Genomic DNA, 12,573 nt, shown 5'->3' on the forward strand with positions numbered 1-12,573 from the left:
ACTTATCTAGCATTTATTATGAGATTGGAGCCTACGTATGCAAATTAACCACCATCTTTGTTAGATTAATTTGCATACTCTCCTGATTGGCTGGTTAGCGTAGCAAAGGTACAGTCAATTTACATGTTTGTCTATTAGGTAAGATTTGTTATGAATTTCTGTTAAAGAATAATTATGAGACAGTTACTGTTTTAAGTGCCTGTCAGGGATTAAATTGTTTAATCCTCATAATGATCCTATGAAATAGGTGGTATTGTTATCACCATTTTGCAGATTAGGAGAAGTTAAGTAACTTCTTGTACAAGGTGATTCCAAGGTTATAATACAGAAGACAGTTTAATGTGAGTCTGTTTGCTAAACCTGCAAACAATTATTGATAAATGCACCATTATGTCAAAATCAAACCTAATTTCTAGATCATGTAAAAGGACAGGTTAAGTTTGAAAATATTTGAACCAAATGCTGCTGATGAGGTGTGGGGTTCTCACTTGCTGCTTCACTTCTTTCTTTGGTATTGGTATGTATTGAGATTTTGCCCTTATGCTATAGGTTATGCTGCCACCAGGTGGTGAAGGGTGCCTGGATTACCACCTGATCTGAATTGCTAAATTTCCTGTAGTCCTCTAAATCAAGCATGTCAAACTCAAAGGCTAACACGGGCCAAATAAACAAGGTTTAAGTTTATGTGGGCCGCAAAAAAACAAAAGCTTCAATTTTCATAGACACATAGGTTTATTTCGATAGAGACATGCTGAATACAAAGGGCTGAGATAAATGAGTAATCATTAACATAAAATAATAGAACATCTTAATAAAAATTAATATTTTTTCTTAAACATTAACTTACCAGACACTGAATAACTGCACAAATAAATGTAACACAAATAAACCTATTTTTCTTGTTCTCTGAAAGTGAAATATTTCCTGTTGCGCACACCAAACAAGTCAGTCCAAGATTGATGACGTGGCAATCGGCTGCTAAAATATTCACTGCTAGTATTAGTGGAGAGAAATGGTGCACCTGTGAGTAAGGTGCATAAGAGAAATGAATGCAACACAGTTATAGTAATCAGTCATTAGCAAACATTATAGTTTCTTATTAATAATTATGTATAATAGGATTTTGTGAAAATTAAGTTATAAAATCTTTATTAAAACATTTCTTACATACTGTTATATTGGCTGGGCCACAGACATATTCCTTGTGGGCTGTATGCAGCCCATGGGCCACAAGTTTGACATGCTTGCTCTAAAGAGAGTTACTGCTTTTTATGTAATTTCTGGAGGCCCCGTGCACTAGGGTCCCTAGCGGCTGCCAGCTGCCGGCCTGGTATGCCCTCCCTCCCCCTGGCCAGCCACGCCCCCTGGTCGAACTCCCGGTCGAGGGGACAATTTGCATACTATGCTTTTATTGTATAGGATTTTTTTTAAAAAGTGAAAACAGACCTTTTCATTAAAAATGCTAATTCCAATTATCAATTTGCTTTATTATTATTATTATTATTATTATTATTATTTAAACTAGAGGCCTGGTGCACAAAAATTAGTACCCTGGGGGGAGGGGTTCCCTCAGCCCAGCCTGCACTCTCTCACAGTCCAGGACTCCTCAAGAGATGTCCACCTGCCAGCTTAGGCCTGCTCCCCAGAAGATTGGGCCTAAGCTGGCAGTCAGACATCCCTCTGGCAGCCGGGGAGCCCTCGGGGGATTTCTGACTAATGGCTTAGTGCTGCCGCAGACGTGGGAGAGGCTCCCGCCACCGCCACTGCGCTGGCCAGCCATGAGCTGGCTTCTGGCTGAGCGGCGCTCCCCCTGTGGAAGCGCACTGACCACCAGGGGGCAGCTCCTGTGTTGAGCATCTACCCCCTGGTGGGCAATGTGCGTCACAGTGACCAGTCATTCCACCATTAGGGTCAATTTCCATAATACCCTTTTATTATATAGGACTAGGGGCCCAGTGCATGAAATTCGTGCACTGGGGGGGTTGTCCTTCAGCCCAGCCTGCCCCCTCTCACATACTGGGAGCCCTCAGCAGATGTCCTAGTGATGGCTTAGGCCAGCTCCCTGCTCCCCTTGGGGAGCGGCCCTAAGCCGCAGTCTGGCCTCCCTTTGTGGGAGGCAACTGGGCTGATCAGGGGAAGGCACCAGCCCCATCACCCCGCTGCTGCAGCCACTGCCAGTCACCGCAGCCACCAAGGTTTTTTCATCAACATGGACTCCAGTCATTTCACCATGAAAAAATGACAACTTTCTTTAGGCATTTTCAAGATGTGTCTTTCATAGGATATGACATTTCTTTATTACTTTTTTTTTATCCTCACCTGAGGATATGTTTCCATTGATTTTTAGAGAATGTGGAAGAGAAAGGGAAAGACAGAGAGAAACATCAAAGTGAGAGGAACACTTTGATTGGTTGCCTCCTGCATGAGCCCTGACCTGGGCCCCGGCCAGGGAGAAGCCTGCAACCTAGGTACATGCCCTTGATCAGAATTGAACCCAGGCCCTGCAGTAGGCAGGCCAAGGCATTATCCACTGAGCCAAACTGGCTAGGGCAGGATATGACATTTCTTAGTCCTCCAGCAGCAGACCTTCGTTTTTTTTGCCAGGAGTGTGGTGAAAAACCCTAGATCACCTTTTTGGATTCTTATTACCCAAGTTACTAAGAATATTACCAGTGGCGTACAGGGAGCTTAGCCAATGAGCGATCAGAAAATGTGTTTCCCCTGTAGTTCACACCAATCTCCGGCTTGGCCCCCCACCCAGGCCTGACGCCTCAGCCAGAGGCATCGACCCCCATCACCCTCTGATCGCCAGATCGGCCCCTTGCCCAGGACTGACATCTCCACTAGAGGTGTCAGGCCTGGGCAGAGGACCCCCATCTTCCCCAGATCACCGGCTCCACCCCCAGCCCAGGCCTGATGCCTGGGTAGGGGACCTCCAGACCCCTCCAATTGCCGACTCTGCCCCCCGCCCAGGCCTGATGTCTCTGGCCCAGGCGTCAGGCCTGGGAAGGGGACCCCCAGACCCGTCTGATTGTTGGCTCTGCCCCCTGCCCAGGCCTGATGCCTCGGCCAGGGGTGCCAGGCCTGGGCAGGGGACCCCCATCTCCCCTGATCACCGGCTTCTGGGGCTTCTGGGGCCGGCCTGAGGCCAGGGATGGCGGCTTGCGCTGGCGGCTGCTCTGTCCCGCCCTGCCTGCAGTATGCAAATTAGCCGCCATCTATGTTGGTTAATTTGCATATCACGCTGATTAGCCAATGGGAGGCGTAGTGAAGGTACGGTCAATTACATGTTTGTCTATTATTAGATAGGATACCTAAACTGGAATGAAACAAAGGTAGCTTGTTTATCTTTCTCAATATTCCTTAACTTTTAATAAATCATTGTTTAACCTTGGTTTTGCGAAGATTTGAAGAAAATATTTCATAGCCTTTAACACCATGACTTATCTGAGCCTTTGCTGTCTTAACTGGAAAGTGAGGGAGTAAAGACTACATCATCTATGAGATCTTTTTCTACCTCTAAGAAGCTTTTAAATTGGTACAATTTATCCACAGTCAGAAGTGGTTGCTTCTTGGTCTGTAATGATTTCTCTGTTGAAGAATCTCTGCTGTCTATTCTTAATTCTTCCAAAGAAAGCTCTTTCTGTCATCAGTCAGTAACTACTGTGCAAAGTTTTAAAGAGTGTTTTAAAAGTTTAAATTATATGCACATTAAAAATAAGTAATGCAAAACCATTCTGCATAGGTTTAAATCTCATCTCTTCTACTTTCCAGCTGTGCAGCCTTAGGTAAATTATTTAAACTTGGTGTGCTTTAGCTACTTCATCTGTAACATGGAGATGATAATAATACCTATCTTGTTGTGAGAATTAAATGAGTAAATATGAAGTGCCTAGAATAGTGCTTGGTATCTAAGTGTTTTCCAGCATTTTAATAATAATTGTTAATAATTGTGATTTATATTTTTACCATTTTTAATATTTTCTTTTGTTCCTAGGGTATTACATATGACCATGTAGAATTAAATGTATATTTGAATGGAAAAAACATGCATTGTCCAGCATCAGGTATACGAGGGACAGTGTATCCAGTTGTTTATGGTAAGCTAAAATATTTCTAAATATTATTAGATATATGTTAACTTTTGCTAAGGGCTTTTTATAGGAAATGTATTCAGTAGGCTAAGGAAGGTTTTCCTGTATAAGTATTATAGTTTCTATATAAGTGTGTCCTGCAAGAATTGGGGTACTTAAGAGATAACCCTATACCACTTAATTACTTTAATTTTTATAATGGAAAATATTAAACATGTTTGGAAATAAAGAGAATAATATAATGAACCCTCATGTACCCACCACCTATCTTCAAACAATTATTGTAGCCAATTAGATTTCATCTAACCCCAACACCTATTGTTTTTCATCTCTCTCTCTTCATTATTTTGAGACAAATGCCAAAAAAATAAGGTATCTCTCTTTTTAAAAAAAAAACAAACCAGAATGCTTTTATCATTCTATTCTGCTTTATTTTTTTATATTAACAACTTTAAAATCAACAGGTGCATGGTTTTAGTAGACCTAAAAGTATTTTATCATTTAACTACCTTACTTAAGTTCTTAGAATTGAGCCATAATGAAAACTAATTATTAACTTTTTGCAGTAATTTCCTAGAAAATTAACAATGTTTGGATGTCAGAAAAATAATAACAAATATAAATATTTAACAATCTGGTAATAACTATCAGAGCCTGTGCTTTACTTTTTAATTAAGTTTTTTATTAGTCTTCTTTTCTCTAATTATTTTTCAGTGATTTTACCTTCTGTATCTTTGCATGTAAAAGTGTGGTGTTTTGGTTTTTTTTAATTCTCACCTAAGGATATGTTTATTGATTTTAGAGAGAAGGGAGAGAGAGAAAAACATTGATGTGAGAAAAACATCTATTGGTTGTCTCCAGGGGTCCTGACTGGGAATTGATCCCACAACCTTTTAGTGTATGGGTTGACATTCCAACTGAGCCACCCAGCCAGGGCAAAGGTATACTTTTAAACTCTATGTAGGTTAGTTTTCTTTCTATATTGGGTACACCTAAAAGCAATTCCTTCATTTACTTAAATAAATGGAAATGTAGCTTAATATTAAAAATCATTTAGCCTGAGAAATGAAATAAATATCACTAGAATGACTGAATTATATAAACGAGTAGCAAATAAAATTATTACTGTAAATTGTTTCTGTGATTTAGCATTATTTTTTTTAAAATATATTTTATTGATTTTTTTACAGAGAGGAAGGGAGAGGGATAGAGAGTCAGAAACATCGATGAGAGAGAAAAATCGACCAGCTGCCTCCTGCACACCTCCCACTGGGGTTGTGCTCACAACCAAGGTACATGCCCTTGACCAGAATCGAACCCGGGACCTTTCAGTCCGCAGGCCAACGCTCTATCCACTGAGCCAAACCGATTTGGCTCAGCATTATTTTTAATATAATAAAGTTGTAGATAATAAATTATATATAGATAATAATTATATATATTAAGGTATCTAATCTAATAAGAGACAAACATGCAAATTGACCGTTCCTTTGCTAAGCCTTAAGCCACGCCCACCAGCCAGTCAGAGCGACTATATGCAAATTAACCCAACCAAGATGGTGGCTGGTAGCCACAGAGCTGGAGTGAGCAGGAGGCTTGGTTGCTTCAGTGATGGAGGAAGCCAAGCTTCCCGCCTGCCACGGCCGGCTCTGAGCTCCACTGAAGGCAACAAAGTTTCAATTATAGAAGGTAAATAAATCTCAGAATAAAAAAAAAGAAAAAAAGGAGAGGCTGGGAGCTTCTGTCGCCGGGGGGGCTTCGCCAGCCTGAAAACGGCCCTTAGCCCCTCACCCAGACTGGCCAGGCAACCCAGTGGGTACTCCCCCACCCTAAAGGGGGTGTAGCCAGCCTGAAAACAGCCATCAGCCCCTCACCCAGGCTGGCCAAACCTCCATGGGGTGAGGGTCCCCACTGGGGTGGGGCTTGACCAGCCTTCAAACACCCATCAGCCCCTCACCCAGGCTGGCCAGGCACCCAAGCGGGACCCCCACCCTGATCCAGGACACCCTTCAGGTCAAACCAGCTGGCCTCCACCCATGCACCAGGCCTCTATCCTATATAGTAAAAGGGTAATATGCAAACTGACCCTAACAGCAGAATGACTGGGAATGACTGGTCACTATGACACAAACTGACCACCAGGGGGCAGACGCTCAATGCAGGAGCTGCCCCCTTGTGGTCATTGCGCTCCCACAGGGGGAACTCTGCTCAGCCACAAGCCAGGCTGATGGCTGCCAGCACAGCAGTGGTGGTGGGAGCCTCTCCCGCCTCCTCAGCAGCACTAAGGATGTCAGACTGCAGCTTTGGCCTGCTCCCCGCTGGCAAGTGGACATCCCCTGATGGCTCCTGGGCTGCCAGAGGGATGTCTGATTGCCATCTTAAGCCCAATTCCCCGGGGAGCAGGCCTAAGCCAGCAGGTGGTCATCCCCCAAGGGGTCCCAGACTGAGAGAGGGCACAGGCCAGGCTGAGGGACCTCCCCACCAAGTGCACAAATATTTGTGCACTGGGCCTCTAGTGTTTTATAAATTGGAATTGATAAATCAGTGCAATTAAATATTTTAGTAGTCTGATACTATCACATATAAATGTAAAACTTAAGTTTCCTTACCCTTTGTCCTCCATCCCATTCCTAATTCTAGATCAGTCCAGCCATTCATTTCATCTGTTCTTACATTCAATCATTGGGGAGAGAAAAATTGTATAACACTGAACAAAAGTGTCATTGCAAAGTTGACTTCCAGTGTAATCTAAGCTCTCAATATTTGTGGCAGTTCCTTTACATCTCTAAACATCCCAGACCTTCACTATTTTTCTTAAATTTCCTACTCAGTTCTCTGCAGATGACCTTACCCTATCCTATCTAATAATAGACAATCAGGGTAATTGACCGTACCTTCACTACACCTCCCATTGGCTAATCAGCACAATAATGCAAATTATCTGCCAACAAAGATGGCGGTTAATTTGCATACATAGGTTCCAAGCGGCGGAGCAAAGACTGAAGGCGAGCCGGAGCAGTGAAGATGGAAGACGGAAGGTGGCTCGGCCGGGGCCACGAAGACAGAGGACAGAAGGCGGCTCTGGCTGGGGCCACGAAGACGGAAAACGGAAGGCAGCTCCGGCCAGAGCAAAGGCCTGGATTCCGAGTGCTGGAGGAAAACCTGTGCCCGCAGCCAGGAGAAGGGAAGGCCTATTGCACGAATCTCTTCGTGCAACAGGCCTCTGGTACTTTATAAAGAAACAGGCTATCAAGAGTTCCACCTTCCCTCCCTACCCTCCTGAAGCTTTTCTGGATCGACTCCAATCTTGCCTCCTTTCATCCCTTCTCAGAGGAAGTGGTGCCCTTCATGTTCGGAAAACTCATTCTGTAATCTAGACTTAAAACTCCCCAACTCTGGGACTTCACTTTTTCAGCTCTTCATCTGTATCTCATGTCATCAACCACTCTCTTCAATGCCTATAAGCATTCTGAATCATTGTCATCTGAACAACTCTTTCTTAAACTCTACCCCCCAACTAGTCCTATGTTTATCCTTCCCGACATGGCTGCATTTTTTATAGAATAGTCCAGTGGTCAGCATACTCATTAGTCAACAGAGCCAAATATCAACAGTACTTCTTCAAAATAGACTCGCCCAGGCCAAAAACTGACTTCTGCGCATGGGCCACAAACTTTCAATCGCACTGTACATGCGCACCCGTACATGGTATTTTGTGGAAGAGCCACACTCAAGGGGCCAAAGATCCGCATGTGCTCACAAGCCGCAGCTTGCCGACCACTGGATAGCCTATACCACTGTCTTTATTGTATCACTCATTTGTTGTTCAATCCAGTTTGGCTGCCTTTACCACCACTTCACTGAAACCACCCTTGTTAAAATCACTTATGACTTCAAGAATGTCAAATCCAGTACTTACCTTTTCTTCAGCATTTATTATGAAATATAAAATATTTAGTAATGTTTATTAAATATATCGGTGCAATTTGACAAGAGCTATAAAGTGATCATCCATGTCATTACCATAGTCAAGGTAGCCAACATATTTATCACCCTTAAAAATTTCCTCCTGCTCCCGTATAATCCTTTGCTTCTCCCCATCACAGCCCCAACCAGGTAACCGTTGATCTGCTTTCCGTCACTGTAGATTATCTTGCATTTTTAGAGTATTATATAAACAGAATTATTCAATTTTTATTATTATTTTGTCTGGCTTCTTTCACTCAGCATAATTATTTTATGATTGATTCGTGTTATAGCATTAATAATTCTGCTTTGTTTATTTATTTACTAGAGGCCTGGTGCACAAAAATTTGTGCACGTGGGGGTGGGGGGTCCCTCAGCCCAGCCTGTGCCCTCTCACAGTCTGGGAACCCTCGGGGGATGACCACCTGCTGGCTTAGGCCTGCTCCCCCGGGGATTGGGCCTAAGATGGCAATCAGACATCCCTCTGGCAGCCTGGCAGCCCTCGGGGGATGTCCACTTGCCAGCGGGGAGCAGGCCAAAGCTGCAGTCTGACATCCTTAGCGCTGCTGAGGAGGCAGGAGAGGCTCCCACCACCACCGCTGTACTGGCAGCCATCAGCCTGGCTTGTGGCTGAGCAGAGCTCCTCCCATGTGGGAGTGCCCTGACCACCAGAGTGCAGCTCCTGCATTGAGCGTCTGCCCCTCCCTGGTGGTCAGTGTGTGTCGTAGTGACCAGTCATTCCCAGTCTTTCTGCTGTTACGGTCAGTTTGCATATTACCCTTTTACTATATAGGATAGAGGCCTGGTGCATGGGTGGAGGCCAGCTGGTTTGACCTGAAGGGTGTCCCGGATCAGGGTGGGGGTCCCGCTTGGGTGCCTGGCCAGCCTGGGTGAGGGGCTGATGGGTGTTTGCATCTGGTCACACCCCCTTCAGGGTGGGGGTCCCTACTCGGGTACCTGGTCAATCTGGGTGAGCGGCTGAGGGCCGTTTTCAGGCTGGGCAGCGACTGAAGCTCCCAGGCTCTCCTTTTTTTCTTTCTTTTTTTATTCTGAGATTTATTTACCTTCTATAATTGAAACATTGTTGCCGTCACTGGTGCTCCCAGCTCTGAGGCCGCAGCCGGCTGAAAGCAGGTATCTGGGGTTTGTTTATCTTCTATAATTGAAACTTTGTTGCTTTCGGAGCTCAGAGCCGGGCCGCAGCAGGCGGGGAACCTTGGCTTCCTCCATCACTGGAGCAAGCAAACCTCCTGCTCACTTCAGCTGTGTGGCTGCCGGCCGCCATCTTGGTTGGCAGTTACTTTGCATATCGCCCTGATTAGCCAATGGGAAATGTGTTGGAGGTATGGTTAATTACCCTTTTTGTCTTTTATTAGGTAGGATTTATTTTTTGCCAAATAGTATATAGTTCATTATGTGGAAGTATCACAATTTGTATTTCCTTTCATCTGTTAATGGATATTTAGGTTATTTGTAGTTTTGGCTATTAAAAATAAAAGCTGTTACTGCCCTGGCCAGTGTGGTTGCAGGTTCAATTTCTCAGTCAGAGCACACACCTAGGATGTGGGTTCGATCCCCAGTCAGGTTACATACAGGTGGCAACCCATGGATGTCTCTCCCTCTTTCCATCTCTCTCTCTCCCTCTCTTCTTCTCTCCTTCTCTCTTTCTCTCCCTCTCTTCGTTCCCTTCTCTTTGAAATGAATGAGCATGTTCTCAGGTGAGGGTTGAAAAAATAAAATAAAGCTGTTACAAACATTCATGTATAAGTCTTTATATGGCTATATGCATTCATTTATTTTGGGTAAATGTTGGTAAAAACATGTACATGCTAAATAAGGCCTGGAGACTAGTTAACAGTATTTTATCAATGTCAGTTTTCTAGATTTAATATTGTACTGTAGTTATGTAAGATGTTTCCCCTGAGGACTTTATATTATTTTTGCAATTTCCTGTGAACCTATAATTTTTTTCAAAATGAAATTTTAAAACAATGTTAATTGTAGAAAGTTTAGAAAATACATGTTGGAAAATAAGGAAAAATTAAAATTACCCCCAGTCTGCCCTGGCCAGTATGGCTCAGTTGGTTGGGAGTCATCCTGTTCACCAAGAGGTTGCCAGTTCAATTCAGTCAGGGCACGTGCCTAGGTTGTAGATTTGATCCCTGGTAGACAGCCAATCAATGTTTCTCTCTCACACCAATGTTTCTCTCTCTTCTTCTTTCCTCTCTCTCTAAAAAAAAAAAAATCAATAAAAAATATTTTTTAAAAAATTACCATAATCACACCCTTTAGAGATAATTATTAATAATATTTTGATGTATAGCCTTTCAGTGTTTTTGATAGATTTTGCTTTTTGTTGTGGCTATTTTTACCCAATAGGATCATGTTTTGTAACCTGAACAGTAGATGTGTTTATTCTTTTTGCCTGTTGATATTATGGTATTCTGGAAACAGTTTATTTTATAATTATGTATTCACACAAATTAAGGTGTTTGCTTCTAATTTATTTTGTCTTTTTCTATCTCTAGTTGATGACAGTGCAATTTTGGATTGCCAGTTCAGTGAATTTTATCATACTCCTCCACCTGGTTTTGAAAAAATACTATTTGAACAGCAGATCTTCTGAATGTATTTGTTTTTGAAACTTGTACTTCTGCACTGTTAAAAGTGTTTACCATTTAATAAAGCTTTACCTGACTTATAGATGAAAATATATTATTAAAAATATGCTTGTTAATATTGTTTCAGGAACCAATGTATTCAATATATCACCCCAAAATTGTGATTTAAAGTACTTACATTTTGTGATATGAAGTCAGCATTTTGGGCAGTTTATTTAATTCTTATTTAAGTAAATGTAACTATGGGTATGATTAACAGTATTAAGTTGAAATATGTATATATATTTAAAAGGGAATCTGTCTTATATAAATTATTTGTTTTGGTAGGGTTGGGTGGGTTTTTGTCATTCTGAAGTTTAGATCTCATTAACTATTTTAAGTTTGCAGTCCAATGATTTTGTGTCTCATGTTCTTTTTTATAGAGCATAACAAGTGACAGAGATTTATATTATTGGCAACTTCACTTTTCGCAATTTATTTACTGTGAGATGTATCATTTTCTTAAAATTTAAATTGCCTTGTTTGTTTGTATGTCTTTGCTTTTAATTTGCTTTGTGAAAAGAGATAAGTGTTCTAGTATTGAAGACCATTATGCTGTGTTACTTCAATTCCAGAGTAAGTAGTGGTGATTAGTGATAGAGTACACACTGGCAGACACTTAGAATAGGGATGCTTTAAACTTAAATGTAAATGAGATTATTCTTTTAGGGACTTTTATTTAAATGTATTTTTTTCTGTAAGGAATAATAAAATAATAGTAATTAATGAATATTCAGTACTATATTAAATACATTTTATTCTGCTCTGTTAATGATACAGTAAATTCACGTCACCCTTAATTATTTCAGAACTTTAAAGATAAATGAATCCTCTTCATGACCCTAAGCCTTTACATAATTTTCAGCAAGAATCTTTGAGTTTATAGCCTACTAACCCAAAGTAATCACTGTACACATCTCGGTAGAGTTTCCTTTTCAAATGAACATGGCAAGGATGCATGCATTTCACTCCTTCGATAACAAGGGATCCGTATGTTGTACTAGAAAAACATGGGCATTAGAATCCAAGCTCTGAATTGTAGTTTTACCTCCTAATTCCATTATCTCCTCAGGCGAGTTTTTCAGTCTCTCTGAGCCAAGATACCCCATTTACGAAAGGGATAATCATATTTTTTATAACATTTTATAACTAGTTAAATAAGGTAATATATGTAAAACACCTTAATCATCATAGGCACTTAATGAATGTAGCTTGCTTGTTGACTCCAACACAGTTGTTTTCATAGTGTGGTCATCAGCATCACCTGGGAACTTGTAGGAAATGCACATTCTCAGGCTCCACTCACTGAATCCAAAACTACTGGGGATAGTGCCCAGGAACCTGTGTTTGAACAGCCCTTCAGGGGATTTTAATACACACTAAAGTTTGAGAACCACGGCTCAAGAGAGAATTCTTTGAGAATGATTGTCTACTATAAATTTTCTAAGGATTTAAGACAAACTATTTTTGACCTGTAGATAAGAGAATCCTGTACAGTATTTATTTTTTTGCTTATTTGGTAGACAAACACATGATATTGTGCTTTGAAAACATTGATATACTTGATTAACATTTATTAACATAAATCCCAAATTTTACCTCTGAAGGTTGTTCATATTGAAAATATTGCAATAATTAATAAATAATAATACAAGAATAAACTGTTTCATGTACCCACAGCTGTAAACCTACTTTTGCCCAACCCTGTATATAGAACCAAACTAACTATAATATTTATGCATTTTTGTCTAACTTTCTTAGTAATTTTAATTAATAGAGAATATGCTTACTTAAGAAAGTAAACCGAAATGACTGTTTGCTGTCTTTATAATGTTATCTACCTCTTAGTTATT

General features: G+C 41.3%; 1 protein-coding gene across 2 annotated transcripts in view; it reads left to right on the forward strand.

Annotated features, from left to right (window-relative positions):
- SPRYD7 (SPRY domain containing 7) overlaps positions 1–11,450 on the forward strand; it is a 29,587-nt gene extending 18,137 nt beyond the window's left edge. Inside the window, exons 4-5 of one of the 2 annotated variants that reach the window (XM_059684569.1) lie at positions 3,998–4,100; positions 10,589–11,450. In XM_059684569.1, the coding sequence (XP_059540552.1) occupies positions 3,998–4,100; positions 10,589–10,686 (201 nt within the window). In that variant the 3' untranslated portion in view covers positions 10,687–11,450. The remainder of the gene's footprint in view (positions 1–3,997; positions 4,101–10,588) is intronic. The other variant, XM_059684571.1, reaches the window with a different exon arrangement.
- Positions 11,451–12,573: the final 1,123 nt, after the last annotated feature.

This window comes from Myotis daubentonii, chromosome 2, assembly GCF_963259705.1.
Source record: "Myotis daubentonii chromosome 2, mMyoDau2.1, whole genome shotgun sequence".
NCBI classification, from domain to species: Eukaryota; Metazoa; Chordata; class Mammalia; order Chiroptera; family Vespertilionidae; genus Myotis; species Myotis daubentonii.